A 26851-nucleotide genomic window follows, 5' to 3' on the forward strand; every position below is an offset into this window, starting at 1 on the left:
CACGTCGCAAGCACGTGGGCCGGTGGGTGGTGACGCGCGTAACGACATGACAAGGTGGGCGTGACGTTGCGGGGGTTCATCCGCGACACAATAAACGGCGCAGTGGTGGCAGGGTTGCAGAAATTTATGTAGATTTAAAAGAAAATAATTTTCAGAAACTAAAAAAACCCATTTTTTTAATTGAGGATTTTAGTTGTAAATTGTAAGGAGAATCAATTCCCGTAATCGGTATTTTGAAAATATATGCTGTTTAGACCACTGTTCAAAAATGCAGACAATGGTTCTGAGATTGATGAGAATGGTTTCTCATTTTAATGACATGCTTACCTACATTTTACGTGAGACTTTTTGAAACATTTTACATCCACGCCTTTCAAATAGGACTTTGCGTTCACCTTCAAATAGTTCTCTAGGTTTTCACAATTTTAAAGCTTGTTTTTTTTTTTAAGGATTTGGATGGTTATCCATATCTAGAATTTATATTATTTTTATTTAAAATTGTTGCTTATTGGGTGCCTTGAGCGGTTACAAAAACACCCAAACCCGGGCAGACGATAATAACAAAATTCATGACATTTCAATAACAAATACTGTTCAAATAACAGGAAGTTTTATGGAATCTTCTTGAATAATCCATTTTAGCATAAGGGTTTAATATCAGTTCATGTTATAATAACAAACAAATTTTTGTACCTTAAAAGAAAGTTGTAGGTTATAATTAGGAGTTTTCGGAAAAAATAGGTACACGAAAAAAACAGATTTAAAAAAAATTATCATTCATAAACAGATAGTAATTTAATTGAATTTTTTTTTGAAATTAAATATGTTTTTATTGAACTTTCTTATAATAATTACATTTCATTTACATTCTAAGTGGTATGGCTACATGCTCTTCATCTTTGTTATATTTTTCGTTTTCTTATTAACTGTTCACATTCATTTATTTACTTCAAATTGTTTTACATTTTTGCATTGAATCGAATACATTTGGGTAAAAAAGAAAAAAAACTCACTTTAACAACTAATCCTAACTTAAAACTAAGAAAGCAAATTCATTGAAATATTCAAAGTCATTAGAACGAGTAAACTACAAACTGTATTTTAAGATAAATCCTCCAAGCGTTCTTACTTGTTCCGCACGAGTTTTGCAACCACGCAGTGTTGTTGTCATCTCGATGAAAATGTTCATAAGTTCTTGTCGTGAAAACAGGTCACTACTGCCTTCATCTGTTGATGCTGGTTGGTTTTCCCTCGGTTGCTGACTGAAGCCAGGAGGTGTTGTATTCTCTGCAACTTTTGGCCGCTGATTCAACGGCAATGGCTGCAGATTTGGAACCACTCGAACAGATTCCGCTCCAGGTGACGCCAAAGCAGGAAAATCCACGTCCGTGAAAGTTGGTGGTGTTTTGCGACGATTTGGTTGGTGCCTCGTCGTCGCTTGCTGCCGAATTTTTACAAATTCAGCTCGTTTTGGGCAGCTGCGATTCTTGGTAGAATGGTCGCCGCCGCAATTGAAGCATTTCACTTCGATGTTCTCGTTGTGCACTGGACGATAACGTTCCCAAGTCACGATGATGTTGAAAATTGCCCGAACTGCCTTCAGCTCAGACGGCGTTGTCGATCCTTTCTCGAGATGAACCAGGTACAGTTGATCACGATACTTGATGTCCTTGTTGTATCTCGTCATCTTTAAGACTTCGATCACGTTCAACTTAAGAGTTTTGAGCTCTTCTTTCAGCACACTCACATCCATGTCGTACAGGCCTCTGAGGACCTGTTTCATGGGGCGTTTACCTGGATCGTCATGGCTGTAGTACTCAATCTTTGTGTTGTTCAGGAAATCCCGAATGTAGTTGTAATCCTTTCTGGTAGGTAGCAGAATTTTGAGTCCATCAGCACACAAGCGAATGGAAGCTCGTAAAGCACCAGATTTGATAAATCCAGTCAGCCACTTTCGCACCGAATCCGATGACGATGTTTTCACAAAAATGGGTGGCAACTTTTCGCGTCGTTCAAATTCTTCCTTCTCGCTCACGTCCACAGGGAGGGTAGCGAACTGGTTTCCAGACGAATCTTGAGCGTCCTTGCTCAAACTGCCTGGCTTTGCAGGTAGCGCTTCGGCATTCTTTAGCTTTTTCAAATCTGCCGATCCTGCTGGTGAGGACCGCCTCTTTTTCTTGCCGTGAGGCATTTTTTGCTCTTTTTAGCACTTTTTTGGTTTGTGAGGGATGCACGTCTGACTCGCTTCTCTGCTGATCGCAGACTGATGATTTAATTGAAAATTTCCAACAAATAGACATTTTTTAACAATTTTTGAAAAGAATTTATTTTTTTATTGAAATTATTTTATTGAAAAGATTAAAAAATTTCACAAATGTTTATGTCCACGCACTGGACACAAGTTTCGGCCATCCCGGATCACCGAAGGCCTGAGTCCCCAAACTTCATTTCCCCCAGAACCTTCCTTTTCCTTGCACGAAACTTCCTCACTCCTGCTGCATGTTCCTTCCACTCCTTCTTCCTTTATTCCGCTCCTTGCATGCCTCCTTTCCGTACTAATCACTCCCGCGCGTACTAACTAGTATTTCGGACGTAAGTTTTAAGTAAAACTTCGCATTTTACTCTTGAGCGAACTGAACTCCGCGACGGTTCGTTGTGTTCTTGACTTTTATTCCTCGTTATGCTTTTGTTTACATCGATTATGCTGCGCCGAGATGACAGATCTCGCGTAGTATTGGTGCTGGTTTTGGGGTTTGTGTATGTCTGTACAATTTGTGTCGTTTTGTTTGTAGGTATTTACATGTTTGGTGTAGGGCTCACAAGTTGGTATGTTGTGTGTTTGTGTGTTTGCATGTAATTTGTGTGTGTTTTACAGGTGGGTTAGGTTACTAGGGTAAGTGCTCTTATTATTGTCTATGGTTAGTTGTCAGGGTTGCAAAACATCAAATTTCATTACAAAACTAGACACATAGTATTTAACAGTTTACCTTTAAACATTGAGAGTCGGACGTATAGTTTCCGAGAATGCTGAGCTGAAAACTACAGGCGAGTTATTCAAAAGTCTCAGAGAGAAGTAAATTTTCTTATTATTCAAACATATCTTTTGGTGGTGCTTATCATTCAAGAAGAACTTTAAAATGCAAAAATCTAGAAACTTTGGCTTAAACTTGAAAACGATACATTTCATATGAAAAAGTCAAAGTCTTGTTGACTGCAAATTAAATTTAAATGTAGAAAATGTTTTTTTTTCCGTTTTTCGATATTCACAAGATCCGTAACCAGATTTTGCTCCAGTATGTACTATGGTGAATGAACATATGAAAAATACCAAACAAAATATTTTGGAAATTTATTTTTAAGGGATTAAAAAATTGAAATATTGATCATCGAAACGAATTATATTCAGTTTACTTTTTTTCAAAAAGGCCTCATCGTAGCGTATTTTTCCCTCTTCTTCCCAAAGATCAGGTCAGTATCAGTACCGTAAAACGGGGTGACTTTGATAGCCGGGGTGACTTTGATAGGTTTGCGATTTTTCCGCAAAATGAAGAGTACAATTAAAATACGTAAGGAATGGATTAGAAACATACTGACCGTGGTAGAGAAGTGTTCAAAGTACCTCAAGAAGAACTTTTCATAAAATTTTGACAAGTTTAAAAAGTTAGTTAACTATAGTTAAAAAAATGTTGATGAAAGTCATTATTTTAAACTTCTTAAAGTGTCATGGTTTTCTCAATGAACATGATTTTTAATCGGAAAACGGAATGCATTTTCGGATTCTTTGGACAATTTTCCCCTAAGAGAAGGTTAAAAAAGTTTGTAAATAATAAATAATATGTGTTTTTGAAACACAATTAAAAAAAATCTCACAATTTATAGGCAATTTCAGTTGAACAAATTACATGTAAAATGTGAAAACTTGTGATTCGTGCTTCGAATTCAGTATAAAATGCAATATAAATCGATAATATTATAAACAAAACTAGTTTTAACAAATTTCAGGCAAAATTCCGACTTTTTAACAATTTTACCTAAAATTTATATGTATTTTGCTTAAAAGCTTATAAACTTAGTTAATTAAATCTAAACATTGTTTTTTTTTTCTTAAAAACTGTATCAGCTACTTTAGTGATGGTACATTTAACGTACAAATAAAGTTTTAACATCTTAAATATGATTTTAACAAGAAAATCTATGACTATCAAAGTCACCCCGGAATTAAAACTAAGAATTTTTAACGTAACTATTTTTCTAAACATTATTTAAAAAACTTTTTTTCCGAAATAGTGCATGGACCTTGTGTGGTCTACCCCAGTACATGTTTTAAAAATAATAATCTTGAGAAAAACCTTACCTGTTGGAAAATATTCTTAAAACAAATTGAAATCCTATCAAAGTCACCCCGGTTTACGGTATTCCAAAGTTTGTAAGCATCAACCTACCAAATCATCGATTTTGAATTATTTTTCCCTTGCTTAAGAGGTAACTCTTAGTTGTTGCCTTCATCGCTTCTCACCAAAAATGGGTCACTTTTAAAGATCAAGAAATAATTGACATCTAACACTAATCATGGGTAGGATCCAACTAAAACCAAAAGATCCGGCTTCTAGAAACCACATAAATCAAACTTTCAAACTTTTTTGATTATCTATCAAATGGGACGCTAGCTGGTCCCGGACAAAGTTCATATTCAGATAAGTGAGAACCAGCTTCGAAAAAACAAATGAATATCACTTGAATGGTCATATTTTATGCGATTACCGACATTAAAACTGTGGCACTGGCGTATAAGTAACACAATTAAATCATCATAAGACCGATTCTTAGCGAAGCTACACCAAAATGTCACATTTTTCAATTTTCAATATGATTTTTAATATGAAAAAAATCAGTTTTATTATGATGCAATAATTGCAATGTGCTTTAAATGCCAAGAACATTGACCAAAGGTGGTCTGCAAGCCATTGTACGGGAGAGGAGTTTTTTCATAAATCTGCTCCTTTCGTTGTCCCGTCACGAAAAGAAATGGCTGGCAAAAACTCAAATTTCATCCAATTCTTTCAGTTCAAGGAGCAAAAGATTCGTTTTTTAATTTGTGATAATGTGTAGAAGAGCAAAAGTTTTTAAAAATCAAACTGGCAAAACTGTAGCGATTTTTGTAGTGTGCCTTTTAAAAGTCCAGTTTTACGATGTTGTCCCGTCACGCTGCATTTTTATTTCAGGGGAAGCGCAGGTACTATATGGTTCATTCTGCATGATTTTTCTTTGTAGGAAAATCAATTATCTTTCCAAATATGTAATAACATTGGGGGGTTTCTTCTTTTATTTTGCCACTACAGCCAAAACGCTGAAAAAAAAACTTGGAATTTTTTTGAAAAGGAGCCGAAGAATCGGTCATAAAAGAATTTTTGACCATAGTTTTACAAATACTCATTGAACTGATAAAAGTTTATTTCAATTTGGGGTACTTGTTTGTGTTTATAACAATTTTGATAATTTCTGTTTGATAAAAGATGAAGGACCACTTTAGATTAAATCATACAAAATCTGTCAATTTCTGCCTTAGTTTACCCTAGTTAGCTACCACAACAGTATCAAACATGGAGCATCCTTGCGTGTTTCCTTTGTAGTCCTGAAGCTCCAGCTCAAAGGTGATCGAAACCAGCGGCATGATTGGGTTAATCGGCAAGGCCAGATGCCAAGTTAAATCCTCTCCGACGGAGATGGGACAGCGTGCTCCAACCAACCAGTTACAGGCAGTTGTCAAATTGTCAGACAACTCGTACGGTACGGTGATACCTAGCATGGTAAGCGTTAAAATTGGTCGCAGGCTGGTTGCATCGGTTTCTGGATTTGAGGTGGAATGTTAGTTTTTTTAGGTGTTATTAGTTATGACGGTTAACTCTTACGAGAAGTGAAGTTCATGGCAACCATCATAGGATCAGCTCCTCGCACCAGAACACACGGCATCTGAGGACAGTTTTTGATCATAAGGCTTGCTGGTGCACGCCGTTTGTTCGAGCATCGGTCAAAAGGAACGATATCCCAATCCTCATAGTTAATGTCGTCGGCGTACTGCAGTATAACTGCTGGAACCAGTAAGGCAAGGATCACAAACTTGAACATTTTTAAATAATTAGTGTTGTTTTGAACAATTTATTTAAGTTCACTTGATAGAAAAAGGAGTTCAACTGATCATATCGCAGGCCGGAGGTCCTACTTTTATAGAACTAGGGCCTTTGCTTATCATCGCAAATTAACAAGCCAGGTGTGCGGATACCGTATACGAAAATAAAAAAGGCACGCTTACACCCAAAACTAAAAACTTTGATTACCCAATGCGATTTTCATATTAAATGTATTGAATAACTGCTGTACTGTGCCTTTTAATATTTTTTGCAATCATAAAGTGTATGATAAATCATTAAAAGAAGAATTTTCATCATCTTCTAAAATTAAAAAACTTTTATTCTATGGCAAACAAAAAAGTTAATCTCATTTGGGTATACTCAAAACCGGTATCGTAGCTGGTTGATTTTATGACACCTTTTTTAAGTCATTGATAAGAAAGCATGAATGGATGATAATGGTGTAGGGTACTTAATTCATGATAAAGGAGAATGGGCTAATCGTCGACACAATGAACAACGTGCTTTAAACTTCAGAAATTATTTTTATTATCATTTTGTAATTCAAGAGTAATCATTTGAAAGATTTTAATAAACTTATTTTGAACAATTACAGTTGTATTTTTAATTGTTAATTTTTTTAAGGAGAAGAGCATACAATTTTATAAAAATTGTTTTTTTTTATACCGAAAATCAAATCAATAGTTTTAAAAGTATCGTGAGTTTAAAATTTCAGGTCTATTATTCTTCTTTTATGAAATATAATTAAATTGCAAAATAAACCATTTTCTTTTCGATATATTTTACCTCAAAATTGCTTTAATTTTACGACGGTGATATTTGAAATTTTCTTTGACAATATTTTTAATATTTTGCAGAAATCCCATTTCCACAAAAATTCAAATCTCTAGCGCTTAAGATTTCTTTTTATTTTATTAAAAGTAGTTTATGCAACAAGTTATTTTTTTCAGCACTTGTACTGAAAAAAATCTTCTTTTTGCAACGAGTTCCATACAACATTATTTGCAATTTCGAACAACACCTCTTGAGTGTTATTTATTCGTTTAATTCAAAAAAAAAATATTGAAACATATTACTTTCCGAAACAGGGGCTGAAAAGTTCAACTTTTTAGCATCCATTTTCTTGCTGAAAAGTAGAACTATTCAGCATTGATTTTGAATAGTGTTACTATTTAATTCTGTTATTTTTGGTCCAGAAAAGAAGGCCTTTTCGTTGTACAAGAATGACAGGAAAAATAAGTAGTTTCACGACAGAATTGCAAAAACTATATTATAAAATCTCGATAGCTGTAGTATACTTTTTTTGAAAATTAACCTCTCTAGTGATAAATAGGGTGACAATGGGTCTGGGGAGTGAGATTGGGTCTAACAAATATGCTAAAATTTGTATGACCCAATCTCACCCCTGGTGACCATACTTTATAAAAAAAAGTCCAGATCATAAAACTTTGCCGAAATTAGCAAATCATTCAAAAAATTCCTTCTCAAAAACAGATTATGATTTGTATGACAGATTTGTATGATGAACCCATAACTTGTACGGAGCCTTGCATGAATAAAAAAAAACTAATGATGCAAAGTAGCTTAATTTGACATAGGGAATGCATGGAAAAAGTTTCATAAAAAAGAAAAATTGATTTGTGAAAACGTAGAGAATTGCTAAGCTGTTAAATAAAAGTGCTTTAAAAATATTTGTCTTGAGCAAAGCCAATATAGAATTCATTCTTAAAAATGTTAAACATTAGTTTTAAAAGAAATACGATTTTTGAATACAAAAAATGTTAAATTTCTATTTTATCTGGCCTCACTGCACCCTAAAAGTTCATGCGTGCCGCAAACCGCTAACGGATTGAGCATAAACAAAGCTCTCTCTTCCAAATGCTCTTTTACACTCTCAGTTGACATTGAAAATCAAGCCCCATTTCTCTTCACACTGTTTTCGCTCTTTCATTCATCTCTCTCTCTCTTTATGATTTTTCCCACATAAATCGAACCCATCAGCTGGCGTACCGCAACATAAAATATGTTGAATGCATTTCTTTGCCGCACATCATTCGATCGATCTCTCGCTCTCTCGCGTAATTTAATTCTCTCTTTTCCCAGTGGAGATTTTCTCGACTTTTGAAATAAGTAAATTCTGCGTGCACACACTCGAAGCGCCGCGAGCGTAGATATCACAAGCCAAATAAAGTTAATCCCAAAGACAACGACGATGATGCCATCGGTTCCCGCCGGGGTTACATTTTAGTGCGAGCAGCAGCAGTTGGCGCGATGTGGCGTTAGCGCACGTGTTGCTTGTTTAGTAGAGCGCGCCTTCGCCAGTTAGTTGGCGGCGGTAATTTATGATCTTTGAAAGGCTGATGTCAGGCTAGAAGCTAGAACTTGAACTTGTCAAATAAATGGGATGGGCGCCTGGGCGGGAGTAAAACTGAGATGCGTTTTTTTATTTGCTGTTTCACTGTTTTATATTACTTTAAAAGGAGATCGAGGTGAAATAATATTTGTGTTTCTAGATAACAAAATCAAATATTTTTAATGTGCTAGAAAAGTCACACTTAGTAAAAACATGTTGAGTATTTGCTTAACTTTAAGCTAGACACGAAGTCTGCGGGAAATTCTTGAAATAATTACAAATGTTTTTAGTAGAACTATTTATAAAAAGCTCCCCCTTCATTCTGACATAATCAATCAACCACGAAGAAAAATGGAGCCTCCTCCTCCTTTCGTTCAATGGGCGCTGATCTCATCAGAGTAATGAATTGAACAATTAAGACATGATATACGCGTGATTATTTATTCATTCATTCATAACGCTTCACTCTGGCCAGCCCCTCAGCAAATTCAGCGTGACTCTCACATTGGACGTTGTTGCATTTCCCCCGTTGCGGCTGACCACGCTGAGACTGCAAAATTGCAACTTGTGTAAACCATTAACCAATTGTTCGGACAGCAAGAGCCAGTCCCTCCACCCCCTGCGGGAGCATCCGACACTGGACCTTTACGGTAGGGTGCCCTCCTCCTCTTACGAGCGACTTACTTTTACGCCACATTGTAAAACAACTGCTTCATTTGAGCAGCAGCTCTTCATTGGGTACTTGGAATGGAATCATTCTCCTAAAAGAGAAGTTAGATTTCATTTAGTTTTAATAAAATTTAAACTAAATGACGAGTTTAAATAATTGTGGTTTGGTTGAGCGTTTTAGCCGAATGCATTGCTGTGAATACAAAGAGACGAGTTGTTCCTTTTAATTCCGCTATATATTTTTAATATCTTGTCTCGAGTCGAGAACAGAACACTGATGAAGTCTGCAAGTAGTAGACGAAATACGTATCTGTCAAGATATTAAAAATATATAGCGGAATTAAAAGGAACAACTTTGTATTTCCAGAATTTAAATAATTATGACATTTGTGTACTTTATCATTTTAAAACAATCTGTTTTTTGTATTAGTATCTTTTGAATGATATGTTAAAAGTTTTTCAAATTGGATTGTTTTAACTTCCAGAAATTAAGAGTAAGTTTTTCACCAGTGTGTAACAGGTTGTAACGAGGTGCTCCGATTTGGATGGAGCAAAGTAGCGTTTGTTTTTCTATACATAAGATGAAATCATTTGGAATTGTCTAATTCCAAAATTTTTAAACTTACGGACCCAATCTGGGTGTGTGAGTGTGCAAGTGCGGTGCCCGCGTTCCGACCGGCGTGCCGAATAAAACCGTGAAAAACCGTGGTTTTCCGGCACATCGCGGCGTGTTGTTTTCGTCGATCTACTCCGGAACCTGCCGCGAATCGGCGACCTTTGAAGTCCGCGCCTGACGACCGCGATATCGTCAAATTTTGGTGAAATTTTTGTTCGACCTCACGGTTCAGTTCGGGCCAAACAAAAGACAATAAAGTGCTCCCCGCGTGGCCAGTACACATCGTCGTCATCGTCATCGTCCGTCCACACACAATAGTGTGTAGTTGTGTCGTCGTCGTCATCGAAGATCTGTGTGCTGGACTACCTACTTGGAAGAGTGGATGACAATTCGAAGAGTGCACAGTGGGTCGGATCGAAGCAAAAGCGCGACAAAATAAAAGCATCGGAAAGTTTTTGGAAATTCTGGGAAAAAAAATCTAAAGTGTAAAGTGAAGTGATTTTTTGCACCGCGGCGCACGCATAACCCCCTCCCCCCCTCCTCCATTACCGTTTTGGGCGTCTGTACTCCACGTTAGGGGCGGCCCAAAACAATTGGGGTTTCGACTCCTTCTACCCGTGAGCGGCTGTTCCCAGGTTAAGGGCGGCTCCTACAGAGGCGAGCAACCCCCCCCCCCCCCCTTCGAGCGTCTGTTCCCCAGGTTAGGGGCGGCTCAAGGAAATCGGTGTCCTGCCCCATCGTCGAGGTAAGCGTCTGTTCTCCAGGTTAGGGGCGGCTTACAGCAGATAGAGTTAGGACCCCCCCCCCCTCGAGCGTCTGTTCCCCAGGTTAGGGGCGGCTCGGAACAGCGTCTGTTCCCCAGGTTAGGGGCGGCTGACTAACAGTCCCAGTGCCAGGGTGGGACTCTAAACAGTCCTGGTACGACGGTCCTCCGGCGAGACAGGGGGTTGGTGATGGCTACACGCACCCGCCGTAAAAACCAAGTGCAGAGAGCTCCAGATGTGAGCCGATCCAATCGCCGACCCGATTTTCGGGGATCCAGGGATTGGAAACTCGGGACGTGGAACTGCAGGTCTCTCAATTTCGATGGGAGCGACCGCATTCTTTCCAACGAATTGCGGGTCCGCGGCCTCGAAGTCGTGGCGCTGCAGGAGGTGTGCTGGAAGGGGAAGGACCACCGTGAGTACGGGGGTTATACTATGTACTGGAGTGGCGGCGATACACACGAGCTGGGGACAGCTTTTATCGTGCTGGGCGAAATGGCGAAGCGCGTGATTGGGTGGTGGCCAGTCAACGACAGAATGTGCCGGTTGAGAATCAAGGGCCGATTCTTCAATCTGAGCATTATCAACGTGCACAGCCCGCACATGGGAAGCGACGCCGATGACAAGGACGCTTTCTACGAGCTTCTTGACCGCGAGTACAGGAAGTGTCCAAAACACGATGCCAAGATTGTCATCGGCGATTTGAACGCTCAAGTTGGCCAGGAGGAGGAGTTTAGACCGGTTATTGGGAGGTTCAGCGCCCACCAGCAGACGAACGAGAACGGCCTACGACTCATCGATTTCGCTACCTCCCGAAACATGGCCATACGTAGTACTTTCTTCCAGCACACCCCCCTATACAAGTACACCTGGAGATCACCTAATGACACGGAGACGCAAATCGACCATGTTCTCATCGATGGTCGGCACTTCTCGGACATAATCGACGTCAGAACCTACCGTGGCGCGGACATCGACTCGGACCACTACCTGGTGGTGGCAAAGCTGCGCCAACGCCTGTCCGAGGTCAACAAGATCCGGTACCGTCGCCCGCAGCGGTATAATCTGGAGCGACTCAAGGATCCGGAGGTCGCTACCCAGTACGCGCGGGAACTCGATGCTGCGTTGCCTGACGAGGGCGAGCTCGCCGAAGCCCTCTGGAGGCCTGCTGGAGCCACATGGAAGCAGCCATCAACGCAGCGGCATCGAGCGCCATCGGGTACGTGGACCGAGTTCGACGGAACGGCTGGTTCGACGAGGAATGTCAGGCGATTTGGGACGAGAAGAAAGCAGCGCGGGACAAGTGGCTGCTGCACAACACCCGTGGGAACAAGGAGTCGTATAAACAGTTGCGAAGACAGCAAACCCATCTCTTTCGGGACAAGAAGCGCCGCCTGGAAGAGTTGGAGTGCCAGGACATGGAACAGCTGTATCGCTCCAACGAAACGCGTAAGTTCTACAAGAAACTTAGCCAATCCCGGACTGGCTTCATGCCGCGGGCCGAAATGTGCCGGGATAAGGACGGAGGCATCTTGACGGACGAGCGTGAGGTGATCGAAAGGTGGAAGCAGCACTTCGACGAGCACCTGAACGGCCCAGAGGCGGAGTACCAAGGCGACCGGGGAAACGACGTCAGCGGTATGGTGGACGGCGAGGACGAGCCAGCACCCACGATGAGGGAGGTTAAGGATGCCATCAAGAAGCTGAAGAACAACAAAGCAGCGGGTAAGGATGGTATCGGTGCTGAACTCATCAAGATGGGCCCGGACAAGCTGGCGGCCTGTCTACACCGGCTGATAGTCAAGGTCTGGGACACAGAACAGCTACCGGAGGAGTGGAAAGAGGGAGTAATATGCCCGATCTACAAGAAGGGGGACAAGTTGGAATGTGAGAACTATCGAGCCATCACTATTCTCAACGCGGCCTACAAAGTGCTGTCTCAGATCATCTTCTGTCGTCTGTCGGAGCGAGCAAAGGATTTCGTAGGGACGTACCAAGCCGGTTTCGTGGAGGGAAATCGACGACGGACCAAATCTTTTGCTGCGCCAAATCCTCCAAAATGTCGCGAGTACCAGATCCCGACGCACCACCTGTTCATCGATTTCAAAGCCGCGTACGACTCGGTCGATCGCGAAGAGCTATGGAAGATCATGTACGAGAACGGCTTTCCCGGGAAGCTGATCAGACTGGTGAAATCGACGATGGACGGGGCACGGTGCAGCGTGAAGATTTCGGGAGCGATGTCCGACCCGATCGAATCGCGCAAGGGACTGCGACAAGGCGACGGTATCTCCGGCCTCTGTTTCAACATTGGGCTTGAAGGTGTTATGAGGCGGGCGGGCTTCAACATGCGGGGCACGATCATCAACCGGTCCAACCAGTTCATCTGCTACGCCGACGACATGGACATTGTCGGCAGAACGTTCGAGGATGTGGCCAGGCGGTACACCGAATTGAAGCGGGAAGCGGATAAGGTTGGATTGAAAGTGAATGTTGCGAAGACGAAGTATCTGCTGGCAGGAGGAACCGAGTCCCTTAGGACTCGCATAGGACCGAGCGTGACGATCGACGGCGACGAGTTCGAGGTTGTGGAGGAGTTTGTGTACCTCGGATCGTTGGTGACGTCGGACAACAACTGCAGCAGAGAAATTCGGAGGCGTATCATCACCGGTAGTCGTGCCTACTACGGACTCCACAAGACCTTACGGTCTGGTCACCTTTCCCGGCGTACAAAGTGTACCATGTACGAAACGCTGATAAGACCCGTCGTCCTCTACGGGCACGAGACGTGGACGATGCTCGAGGAGGACCTGCAAGCGCTTGAAGTTTTGAACGGCGAGTGCTTAGGACGATCTTTGGCGGCGTGCGTGTGAACACTGTATGGAGGAGAAGGATGAACCACGAGCTGGCGCAACTCTACGGCAAGCCAAGTATTCGGAAGGTCGCCAAGGCTGGCCGAATCCGGTGGGCCGGACACGTCGCAAGAATGCCGGACGCGCTGGATGCGCGCCAACCGAACCAGACTATCAATCCGGTGAAGTTGGTGTTTAATTCGGAGCCGGTTGGAACGCGGCGGAGGGGGGCGCAACGTGCGAGGTGGTTAGACCAAGTGGAGGAAGATCTGAGAAGTGTGGGAGTTCCGAGTCGGAATTGGAGAGTAGCAGCCCAAGACCGAGTTCAGTGGCAGCACATCTGGAGACAGCTCATGACCCGGAGGTTGTACGAGCAGTAAAAGTAAAGTAAAGTAAGGACCCAATCTTACAACAATCTGATTATGAAAATAGCCAAACTATGAAGTCTATGAAATTCCCTAACTTTCAACCTGAAAGAGTATGGGTGTTGCAAAAAAATAAATTATTCGGGTTTGAAAAAATATCCATTTTAACAGTAATTTGCGGAAGCCTCGGTGCAGTCACTGGTAGGTAGTTGGACTAACAATCCCGAGGTCGTCAGTTTGATTCCCGGGGTGGATGGTAGCTTAGGTGTAAAAAGAGGTTTGCAATTGTCTCAACAATCAAGCCTTTGGACACCTAGTTTTGAGTAGGAATCTCGCAGTCAGGAACGCCAAGGCAATGCTGTAGAGCGAATAATTTGATTTGATTTATTTTTTGAAATTGGCTGAAATTTGAAGTGATTCTAGACATGACGGTGCCGAATTTCAAAAATTAGTTTTCAAAGATATCATAAATTAAATATTTGCACAAAAAAAACAATAAAAATGCTTCAAATATTTGTTTTAAATAAAATTAAGCCTTCCTCATGCACACTTCAAAAACACGAGACTCATTGTAGCTCAAATATGAGTCGATTTGGTGTTTTTGCAAAATGAAAAATTCGAATTCAATACAAACTGAGTTGTATGGAAAAAAAGTGATCTTGGTAGAGAAGTGTTTGAAATATCCTAAAAAGTTGTTCAAAATAATTAAAATTATTTTTGTAATGTTTATCAGTTATCTCGTCAAATTATGTTTTTCATTATAACTGCTTAAATTTCCATGTGAATCCACTCAGACAATGTCATGATGCCTTGATTGAGCACGCTGTTTTATAAGTGCTCATTTTTGATAATATTTTTCGCGAAAGTTTAAAAAAGTGTCTTTTTTAATTTTCCCGAAAAAAGTATTGCAAAATACCTCCAGTTGCTGAGAAACAGCGAATGAAACAAAAAGAAACAGGAAATTTTAGGTTTTAAAGTTGCACCCAAATAGACTATTTTCTTATGATGATACCTCAGGAATTTATGGTTCAACTTTAACTGTAAACAAATGAACCATTGTGAATTTTTTTGACCTTTGATAAACATTTTATGATAATATTGAATTATTGTCCTCTTTTAAAATGTTTGTCTTTATCTCAAAATGATTAAAAACGATAAAATCTGAAAATTTCTCTACCGATTAATTTAATTAATTTTCAAGAAATTTCACAACCGTTAAACGGTTAGTTAAATTTTTATTAAATTTAAATAAACCTATTTTGAAAACGGTGCTACAGTTCAGCTTTGATTATCCGAAGCCTCGATTATCCGTAGGTTTGTATGGGACTTTGGAAAATCGAATCAAGAACAAAAAAATTTTTTTTTCATTAGTTTGTTTTTTTACTTACAATTTGAGCTCTGCGAACTTATTTTGGTCAAATTTGAGTTGTTGATTGCCTGTTGCATTTTTTTTCAATATTACATCACTATCATTTTGGCCGCCATCTGGGATTTAAAAATTCTAAATCATTTTAATGTAGTTTTGGGGTCATACCTAAGCTCAACAATCAAAAATTAGACAACGCCTTGATATTTTGCCTTGGCCTTCGGATAATCGAGTCGGAACTGTATTTAACAAAATTTCTGTAAAATACTTTTCAATTCTAAATTTGATTTTTATCATGATGTGATTTCAAATAAAATTTGGTAGCAAGTTTTCTATTTTTTCCATTAAATATCATTAAAATAACATAACTTGGTGGCAAATTTTTCATCCGCATTCCTTCATTGCTCAAAAGTTATGGTTTTTAATCTCTTAAAACATGTTAAAAACTTTTTTTTTAAATTTAAATAAAGGTAGAAAATCAGATATTTTCCCAGTACCTATTTTTGATAAACAGTCCTGAATAGATCAGAAAATTCCTCCAAAAGATGCAAATTTTCGTATACTTTCAAAATATATTTTTTAAACATTTTGAATAGGAGAGATGATTGTTTAAAATTTCGAAGATCATATTTGTTTGAATTTTTTGGACCAGAAATCGAAAAAGGTAGTAAAATTCAAATTTTTTTTTGCGATCTTAGGTATGTTGCGAATATTACAGCTTCATTAGATTTAAAAAAATTCAAAATATTTTTTTTCCGAAAAGATTGGAAAATTTCACGAATGTTTATTAAGTACTTTTCGATTGCAAATTCAACTTTATATTAAAAAGATTTGGTCAAAAAAATGTTTCTTTTTCCAAAACTCACTATTGAAAAAAAAAATTAAAACTCGGTGGCAGATTTTTTGTCCTTACTTCTTTATGGCTCAAAAGTTGCGGGTTTTTGACCCCTAAAACAAATTAAAAATCTCGAAAATAAAAAAATACTCATTTTGGGAAATTTAGTTTTTGTGAAAAAAACTAACTTAATCCACCTATGTGGTTGTTGCCTTCCTCACGTTTTACTAACATTTGGTGATATGATGGGTTTGGACACAAATTCTTTCTATCTTCTATATATATATACAAAATTTCGACGGTTTTGTTGGAACGCGAATCAATTCAACACGGAACATCCGATCGAGATGCTCTTTGTTGCGTTGGGTTCGTATGGAAAGTTCGTGAGTCCAAGGAAGGTTCTTACGCCAAAAAGTTACAACTTTGGCCACTCTGGAACCGATTCCGGAAAATTTGCCGATTGTATGGGAAAGGATTAAATCAAGTTTTGATCACAGGAGGCTGAATAAGCAAAAAAGTCAAAAACGTCAACAAACGAATAAAGGCAGAACGAAGTTTGTCAGGAAAGGCTTGTTTCTCAATAAAGAAATACACAAATGTCACTTAAGCGGTCATAACTTGAGATTGAGCGTTGTCAGATCTTCAATGTTTTGGACTCATTAGAAAAGTCTTTTGATTACCTAACCAACGATCGGTCGGAAGAAGGATCCGGACATAGTTTACATACATTTAAGTGAGATCCGGCAACAAAAAAGTACACAAATATAACTTAAGTGCTCATAACTTGAGACAGGGATGCCAGATCTTCAATGTTTTGGACTCATTGAAAAGGTCTTTCGATTACCTATCCAACGATGAGTTGGATGATGGATCCGGATATAGTTTACATACATTTAAGAGAGATCCGGCATCAAAAAAGTACATAAATATAACTTAAGTGGTCATAACTTGAGACAGGGTTGCCAGATCTTCAATGTTTTGGACTCATTGGAAAGGTCTTTCGATTACCTATCCAACGATGGATTGGATGATGGATCCGGACATAGTTTACATACGTTTAAGTGAGATCCGGCAACAAAAAGTACACAAATATCACTTAAGTGCTCATAACTTGAGACAGGGTTGCCAGATCTTCAATATATTGGACTAATTGGAAAGATCTTTCGATTACCTATCCAACGATGGGTTGGATGATGGATCCGGATATAGTTTACATACATTTAAGTGAGATCCGGTATCAAAAAAATACATAAATATCACTTAAGTGGTCATAACTTGAGACAGGGTTGCCAGATCTTCAATGTATTGGACTCATTGGAAAGATCTTTCGATTACCTATCCAACGATGGGTTGGATGATGGATCCGGATATAGTTTACATACATTTAAGAGAGATCCGGCATCAAAAAAGTACATAAATATAACTTAAGTGGTCATAACTTGAGACAGGGTTGCCAGATCTTCAATGTTTTGGACGCATTGGAAAGGTCTTTCGATTACCTATCCAACGATGGATTGGATGATGGATCCGGACATAGTTTACATACGTTTAAGTGAGATCCGGCAACAAAAAAGTACACAAATATAACTTAAGTGCTCATAACTTGAGACAGGGATGCCAGATCTTCAATGTTTTGGACTCATTGAAAAGGTCTTTCGATTACCTATCCAACGATGAGTTGGATGATGGATCCGGATATAGTTTACATACATTTAAGAGAGATCCGGCATCAAAAAAGTACATAAATATAACTTAAGTGGTCATAACTTGAGACAGGGTTGCCAGATCTTCAATGTTTTGGACTCATTGGAAAGGTCTTTCGATTACCTATCCAACGATGGATTGGATGATGGATCCGGACATAGTTTACATACGTTTAAGTGAGATCCGGCAACAAAAAAGTACACAAATATCACTTAAGTGCTCATAACTTGAGACAGGGTTGCCAGATCTTCAATATATTGGACTAATTGGAAAGATCTTTCGATTACCTATCCAACGATGGGTTGGATGATGGATCCGGATATAGTTTACATACATTTAAGTGAGATCCGGTATCAAAAAAATACATAAATATCACTTAAGTGGTCATAACTTGAGACAGGGTTGCCAGATCTTCAATGTATTGGACTCATTGGAAAGATCTTTCGATTACCTATCCAACGATGGGTTGGATGATGGATCCGGATATAGTTTACATACATTTAAGAGAGATCCGGCATCAAAAAAGTACATAAATATAACTTAAGTGGTCATAACTTGAGACAGGGTTGCCAGATCTTCAATGTTTTGGACTCATTGGAAAGGTCTTTCGATTACCTATCCAACGATGGATTGGATGATGGATCCGGACATAGTTTACATACATTTAAGTGAGATCCGGCATCATAAAAGTACATAAATATCACTTAAGTGGTCATAACTTGAGACAGGGTTGCCAGATCTTCAATGTATTGGACTCATTAGAAAGGTCTTTTGATTACCTATGCAACGATGGGTTGAATGATGAATTCGGACATAGTTTACATACATTTAAGTGAGATCCGGCTTCAAAAAAGTACATAAATATCACTTAATTGGTCATAACTCGAGACAGGGTTGCCAGATCTTCAATGTTTTGAACTCATTGGAAAGGTCTTTTGATTACCTATCCAACGATGAGTTGGATGATGGATCCGGACATAGTTTACATACGTTTAAGTGAGATCCGGCATCAAAAACGTAAATAAATATCACTTAAGTGGTCATAACTTGAGACAGGGTTGCCAGAACTTCAATATTTTGGACTCGTTGGAAAGGTCTTTTGATAACCTAACCAACGATGGGTCGGATGATGGGTCTGGACATAGTTTACATGCATTTATGTGAGATCCGATTCGCAACTCTGACACTTTTTTATACGTAACTTTTGAACTACTTATCGGATCTTCAAACAATTCAATAGTGCAGTATGGGGCACCAAACCGGATCGAATGCAACTAATTTGACTCAAATCGGATCAGCCAGTGCCGAGAAAACTTGGCAAGAATTTTGAGCACCAAGGAGAATACGCACACACATACACACACACACACAGACATTTGTTCAGTTTTCGATTCTGAGTCGATAGGTATACATGAATATAGGTCTACGAGCTGTTTTTCAAAAGTTCATTTTTCGAGCAGGATTATAGCCTTACACCTCAGTGAGGAAGGCAAAAGGTAATGAAAAATAGGAAAATCTTTTTTCCGTGTACCTCTTTTTTTCTCAATAGTCCTCAACAATACCTACAACCAACAACTTTGCAGAAGATACCAAATTGATCAGAAATTACACTAAAAAATTTGCTAAAAATTTACAGCTGTTTGAATATTTACATACAATTTTTGTATGGACAGCTGCCAAAATTGTATGGGGACTTAAGTAACTTAAAACAATTGTATGGGAGAAAAAAATGACACAAAATAGCTTCTTTGGTCATAGGAAAGGTCCTAACAAAATTTGAGTCGAATCAAAAAATACAAATAATAAAAATGGTCGAAATCGGCCGATTTCGTAGAGAATTGCTCAAATGCATAAATTTTACAGGTATTATTTTTAATTTTCAATACTATTTGAAGTTTATGAATAATGTTTAAAACATCAAATCGAAACACAAAAAAAAACATAAAAAAAAAACATTTAAATAAAGTCCACAATACTTTTGCATGCTAAGAAAGAGCAAAACAAACGCGCAAATTCAAGAGCCCTCGGATGGCCGCTGAAAAATGACGAAGAAAACAAAACCGTACGCAAAATATGTCATAATAAATGTTTCATTCTGTACCGAGCTGCTCATCAAACGGAAAATTTGCAAATGAGTGAGGAAGAGGGAGTGCGAGGAAAAGAGCCCTTGAGGCTTGATACCTCGCCGTGGCGGGACTGTGGACTCTGGTCGGCCCCTTGAAGAGTCGGCAAAGTGGACACGTGGTTATTTGATGACTTCAGGAAGATTTCAACGTTACTTTTTTATTGCCCTTTGGGTGATGGCGATTTTGATACTTTGTTTTTGAGGAAATCAAATTCGCAAATAACCGTGATTAATTTTGAAATTTATTTAAACAGATTTTTTAAAAAAGTGCGCTAAACTTTAAAATTTTGCACAACTTTGCCAAGAAAACCAGAAACTTGATAGCCTTCGTCGTCGCTGTCAAACGAAGCGATTCCGGACTTTCTAACCCCGGTTTAATGTAACGCTTTTTATGCAACCGTTGGCAATTTGGCGATGCACATTTTTGCAGCACACTTGCGTCCCTTGGGCAATCACGGTTGCATTATGACGGGTGTGATAAGCTTTCGAAAAATAAAGTTGCAGGTTATACTTATGCTGCCAACCGGAGGTGCTTGAATTTCGTTTGGCAACATTTCTTGAATGAATTTGAGGGTATTTTAGGACTGTGGGGGACGGGAATTGCTAACCTGGAAGAGATAATGCGGAAATTGACTCTCAGTTTCGTGAAGCTTAAACTGAAATTGTTATGATGGTAAGAATTTGCAGTTGCTTTCGAAATTGCTTCCCTTGTTGCGACATAACAGTTGCATTTTGCATTTATTAGAATTGCTTCTATTTAGAAGATTGAAATATTTTTTCAATATTCCCATTTGTTGTCCCCGCACTTCTAAAAAGCAAAGAATTCTTTAAAGCAGACATTTTTTTAAACGAAAAAGTGAAAATAGAAATGAGGAAGAGTTGTTCTCATCAGCTTAATGGTTTTGAAAGTAAGCAGAGCTCTTTGCGATTTTTGCTGATTAATCTTAATGGATTGTGCTGAAAGTGTTAATGAGAAAGTGTGAGAACAAATTTTGCAGTGTGCTGTCTGGTGGAATTAGAAAACTGTTAGTGAGATGATGCAATTGAACTGAATTTGACATAGATTTTAATAAAATTGACAGTTTAGTCTAAACAGTTCTACCTAAACTAGCAAAATGAAATTCGTCAAAAAACTTTAATTGATTTCGCCACATCAATTTAACTGTTTATATTTCAAACCCCAAAATATATCGAATGTTCTGTTCATTTTCATCACTCCGTTGTCCCAGTTAATTTGTTACTTTCCAATGCTGGCTGGTTTTCCTCACCACCTCCACCAACTCTGTTGTGCTGGGGCAGCCAGGCATCTGCGAATCATCAAAACCGTAAACCTGTCCTGAGGCACGGTGGCCAATTAAATATATGCCACCCCCCACGAAATCCCCAAGAGAGGAGGGATTCGATCTTGGTTTTGTCAAAATTAGCCAGTCGAATGTAAATAAACCGTCACTCGCACGAGAAAACACACACATACAAATGCGCAAGTTTCTGCTGTTTTGTTTATGGGCTCGGATTTACAGAGTTGCACTTTGGCGGGATACATTTTCATTGCGGTCTCGAAAAATCCGACAGCAGAGAGAGAGAGAGAGAGAGCAGGCTTTTCACCGGTCATGTTAAAATTGTCCCACTTTTCCCGGCACCGTTTTGACACATGCCACACGCCACTGCTCGTAAAAAGGTGGTCGAACGAATGAAAAGAAACCCTTTTATAGCTTGTAATTTGAATGTTAAAAAACATTTAAAATTTTTCCTTAGCAAAACCAATAAATTTGGATATTAAAATAATTTTGTGAAAAAAAAAATTGGATACATTATTTAATTGTGTCAAAAGTAAAAACTAATGCCCCTCATTTTTCAACGGTTTCATCGGTATAGTACCTGAAAATTAAAATTCCAGGGTGCATAATTGTCCACGTGGTTTATGGTTGGTCCCTTACTCCCATGATAGAATAAGTGCTCGATAAATGTTATACTTCGAATTGTAAATGCTCGAAAACTAATAAACGTACTGAACTAATTCTTCTAGCACAATCCAATTCAACTTTTTTTAAAAATTTCATCCAATTTGGTCAAAGTACACACATTTGTAAAAAATCTTGATTATGCCTCTGTCGGAAGTGGTCCTTTTGTTTTTTCATATAATATAGCACTTATTCATGTGGCAGTGCGTGGCCGAATGGTTACGCTGTCCGCTTTGTAAGCGTATGATTCTGGGTTCGATTCCCATCTGCTGCAACCTTCCATCGGATGAGGAAGTAAAATGTCGGTCCCGGCCTAGGTTGTTGTTAGGCCGTTAAGTCATTCCAGGTGTAGGAGTCGTCTCCATGCCATAAGTACAAACAACACACCAAACCAAGCCTACTCCGGTGGAATCGCTGGCGGCGGTTGGACTCGCAATCCAAAGGTCGTCAGTTCAAACACTGGGCTGGAAGGTTCCTTGGAGTAGAAAGAGGTTTGGGTGCTCTCCCCATACAAGCCTTCGGACTCCTAGGTTCGAGCAGAAACTTGCAATAGAGACCACCACAAAAGACCCGGGGGTCGTTAATGTGGATGGTTTGATTTTTTGAGCACTTATTCATTAAAAAGGCATACGTTTGACGGTTGACCAAGACGCTGATAGCTAGCGAGTCGTGTTCGCTCGCGAATGGTTGCACGTAGAGAGCCTGGAGCTTATTAGAAAACGGACATCTCAAATCAAAAGTACCAATCAAAGCACAAGAACTGTCAAACGGAGGTACTAATCGAGCAAAAGACAAAGGATTTTTGGTTTGAGATGTCCGTTCCCTAATAAGCTCCAGGCTCTCTAGTTGCACGCTCCAATCGACAAAGATTCGTTTGACGATGAGTGAGTGATTTGTGGTATTTGAACTGAAAATCAGAACCATTGATTTTCATTCCATAATATTGTTAAAACTGTTGCCCAAAAATAAGCAAGAGCTGTTCCTAATTCTGAGTGCTTTATGCAATAAAATTATTCAAAATTAAAATTTATAATAAATTCTCAGAAGAAAAAAAAGAGCGCTAAATTTATGCGAATTAAATCCAATTCAGTTCTTTCATTTTATAATATCTTTTTATAAATTTTCAAAACATTACTGCACTGCCGCTCGAATCTAGTACGTCCCATATGTAAAAAGTGAGTGCTGCGATAACGCCATGCGAAGCTCAAAAAATGTTACACCTTTTTTTACATTTTTAATCAACAAATTTTCAATAGTGTTTTCAACAATTAATTCAATACTTGTTCAAAAAATACGTGGGTCTCGTGGCGCAGGGGTAGCGGCTTCGGCTGCCGATCCCGATGATGCTATGAGACGCGGGTTCGATTCCCGCCTTATCCACTGAGCTTCTATCGGATGGTGAAGTAAAACGTCGGTCCCGGTTTCTCCTGTCTCGTCAGAGGCGCTGGAGCAGAAATCCCACGTTAGAGGAAGGCCATGCCCCGGGGGGCGTAGTGCCAATAGTTTCGTTTTTCAAAAAATACACCTACCCCAAATTTAACTTTAAAAAGCTAAAATTTACAGGTTAATTTGGTAAATTTTCGTGCTGGGACTGACCTGACTTTATTTGTCCACCAATAAAGGCAAGTCTGTCAGGTTATCAAGGTAGGCTTAAACATTTACAACACAAATTTACCTGTCATTTGTTGGTTTGTGGTGGTAATTTTTGAAATATTTTATATTAAATATCTAAAAGTATGTTGATTTCAGGTTAATCTTATTTGACGATTAGTTTTAGTAAAATTCCTGAGTATGAAACTTTACCCGGGACAAGACAGTCAATTTCTTTCGCTGCCGTGAGAGGAGATATATGAATGCACGTCTCAGCATATGGACCCTTAAAATCTGCGTTGGAAGATAAACCTCATCCAGAACCAGGACCAACCAACCAATAAAGAACATAACTGATTTTTTTCTTAAATTGTTACAATGGTATGTAGTTTATATTCTAACCGTGGTTGTCTTTTGCATGAGGAAAAAAGGCAGAATGGGTATCATGTATTACTCTTAAAAATCTATGAATATTAATTAAATATCAACAACTACAGTATTTTTTAAGTTCAACAGGCTCTTATAGACATAATCTGTGAGTTGTTTAAAAAAATACACATTTTTTTATCGATTTGTGAGACATTTCTAAACAAGAACTGACTTGCCTTTATTTTGCATATGGGACAGCACACAAGTCATTTTTATTTTGGAATTTCTAGAACAAACATGACTTTTTTATTTAATAGGCTTGAAGTAGGTGTTAAAACAAGACTTTTGTCGGGTTTATCTTAAAATCGATAAAAATACATATGGGACGGACTTGCTTCGAGCGGCAGTGCAAAACATGCGAATATTTATAATTCTGCTTGTATTTTGGGAATTCAAAAGATTTTTCCCCGGGCAAAAAATTTAACGCTTTAAGCTCTATGCTTTTAATGAGTAAAATTTGAACAATTTCGCTGATACTTTGAAAAGAAGTTTAAAAAAGTTTTCTTATTGTAAAGAATTAGATCATTTTTTCTGGACATCATAGTATGCAATCAAAAATTATTTAATTAAATCTATAAAATATACGCAGAGCAATCTTCTGGTACAGTCATCCCACATATTCGGAACGGCTAAGGAGGTTAATCAACTTTAGCAGTGAAAATTGATGTCAAAAATGTTAAATTATACAGATATTTACATATCATCGTAATCTGTAGAATGTTAACTTTTACTTGAAGTAATTCATTTTTCTTAGGTGTTTTTGCCATTAATTTCGTTAAAAGCCTAAAAAGTACCAAATCCACAATTATGAAACACTTTTGAAAGCTCCCACAAATGTGAAACATTTTTCCCACAATCATGGAACAGTATTTTTCTCGCATACTTTTTGCTATGAGTGATATTCTTTGTTCTGCATTTTTGAAAACAAATAAGCAATGATATCGTCAAGTTCATTTAGGGACCTTCCATAAACCACGTGGACACCTAAAGGGGGGGGGGGGGTCAGATATTGTCCACGCTCCATACAACAAAGATTTGATTTGTATGGAAATTGTCTACGAGGGGTAGAGGGGGGGTTGGTCTGAGATTTTAAAACAGTGTCCACGTGGTTAATGGATGATCCCTTATCAGTTTGTATTTATTCATGTATGTTATTCTCACAAATGAACGGTATGTTTTGGACATTTGATACTACGTACAGATTTTAACTATCGACTAATTCTCTCTTTCAGTTTTGCTGTTCCCGAACCATATCAGTCTCCTTTTCACCACACACTTCTTCAAGCCCTCAGAACCTTTTTCTTTGCTTTACGTTTCTCCGCTTTCTCCTGTTGCTTCAAAGCTTTCTCTGCCTCTCTCTTCAACTTAGCCTTCTCTCTTTCCTCTTTTCTCAATCTAACTGCTTCCTGTTTCTCCGCTTGGGCTTTTAGCCTCTCTTCCTGTCGCAATCTGACTTCTTCCTGTTTTTGGGTCCTAACTGCCTCTTTGTCCTTATAGCACTTCGTCCACCGTTCGCTGGAAGCCACAGCAGGAACGTGTTCCTTCTTCTTGCGAGATGTTCCGGGCTTTTTGTCGTCGATTCTGGGCCACATCAGAGTGTCCTCAAATGCATCAACCTCCGGCGGCAGATTCTTGATGTCACGCAGCAGACTGTCGTCGAATTCCGAGCCTGAACATTCCGCTGCTGTTTGTTGTTCAACATCGTTGCTCGCAACTTCGTTATTCTCGACGGATGTAGATGTCAAAGCTGCATAAGAAATAAAAAAAATGTAAGCATATTTGAATTAAATAACTTGTAATAAGTACAACTCACTGCTTTCGTTCGCAGCGTTGTCAGACGGGATGCATTCGCCCTCATCAAAACTCTTGACTCGAAGGACTTGGTAGTGCGTAAGCGGGTCTGTGGGCAAAAGTCCTTCAGACATGTCCTTGAACCTCTTCCAAAAGTTGAACAAGGCGAGTTCTTCAATTGGTCCGAACCAGTGCTCTTCATACCGGTTGTCGGTAAATCTTTCCACTTGATCCGATTCCAGACCTGCCTCGATGTACCCAAGCTGATCCTTGTACAGATTTTCCGGTTCCTGGTTACACTCGTACTTCGGTGGTGGATCGGTAGACACCGTTTCCGGTTCACAATTCTTCGAGAAATTTGTAATCAACCGGCTGTGGACCGTAGAAGCTGCGGTTCAGAGGCTGTAGAATTCGCGTCGCATTTGGAAAAAAGGGAGATCAGGATGATGTTGTGCTTGGTGCAAAATTCCGTCAATTCAAGATTGATGTGGCTCGTGTGTCAATCCAAGAAAAGAAGTACCGGAAATTGAGTTTTCATCTGCTGCAGCCATTTGAACAGGATGTTGACCACGTACTCGTAGAAGGTTTCAGCCATCAGCCAACCTTCCTCAGAAAAACCTACAGACCATCCAGCTGGCGTGTTCTCGGCGATTTCGGCCGTGTTTCGTTGACCTGGATACAGAATCATCAACAGCGGAGCGATTTCCCCCTTCGTGTTTCCTCCGAACATCACGGTGAATGTGTCCTTGGAATTATTCGCGCTGGCACAATACGCATTTTCTGCATCTTGCGGGCAATGTGCCGTGTAGTTCTCTGCGACTAGTTTCCAACCAGATTCGTCGAAGTTTAGCAAACACTCGGGCGGCATGGCCAACAGCGTGGCCAGATCAATGCCCATCTCTGTCAGGGTTTCTACAACTTCTTGGAACCATGTACGCAGGTGTTGTTCCGTCACGTTTGCACCGGCCTTGGGCAGATTTGTAGTGACCTTCTTCTTGATGTTCAGATGCCGTTCCAAAAACCGCGAGCTCCAGTTTTTACCTAAAATAAAAGTAAAAGATTTTTTATTCGCTTAGCTAAAACTTTGTACAAAACGTTCTTACTCGGAAAGGATTCCGGAATGTCCCGTGTTTTTTTGGTTGAAATACCGTGTTTTTTCACCGCAAAACTCTTAAGAAATGTAGACGCGGTTTCTTATGCAACCTACTAAAAATGAGGCGAAAAGTGACAGCTCTCTGCACGCTTGCAGAATTATAGTCAAAACTGTTGTTTTATTCTTCAC

General features: G+C 39.3%; 2 protein-coding genes across 2 annotated transcripts; both read right to left on the reverse strand.

The window, feature by feature from the left end:
* Nucleotides 1–5427: 5427 nt before the first annotated feature.
* On the reverse strand, nt 5428–6191 carry LOC119769962 (NPC intracellular cholesterol transporter 2-like). Its single transcript, XM_038263880.1, has 2 exons — nt 5910–6191; nt 5428–5847 (listed from the first exon to the last, which is right to left on the reverse strand). Exons 1-2 carry the CDS (start codon nt 6124–6126, stop codon nt 5573–5575), a joined length of 492 nt encoding a protein of 163 aa, XP_038119808.1. The 5' UTR covers nt 6127–6191; the 3' UTR covers nt 5428–5572.
* Nucleotides 6192–25058: 18867 nt separating this feature from the next.
* Nucleotides 25059–26467, reverse strand: LOC119769324. Its single transcript, XM_038261330.1, has 3 exons — nt 26196–26467; nt 25592–25941; nt 25059–25525 (listed from the first exon to the last, which is right to left on the reverse strand). Exons 1-3 carry the CDS (start codon nt 26465–26467, stop codon nt 25059–25061), a joined length of 1089 nt encoding a protein of 362 aa, XP_038117258.1.
* Between the last annotated feature and the right edge of the window lie 384 nt (nt 26468–26851).

This window comes from Culex quinquefasciatus, chromosome 3 (assembly GCF_015732765.1).
Source record: "Culex quinquefasciatus strain JHB chromosome 3, VPISU_Cqui_1.0_pri_paternal, whole genome shotgun sequence".
In the NCBI taxonomy this organism is placed as follows: domain Eukaryota; kingdom Metazoa; phylum Arthropoda; class Insecta; order Diptera; family Culicidae; genus Culex; species Culex quinquefasciatus.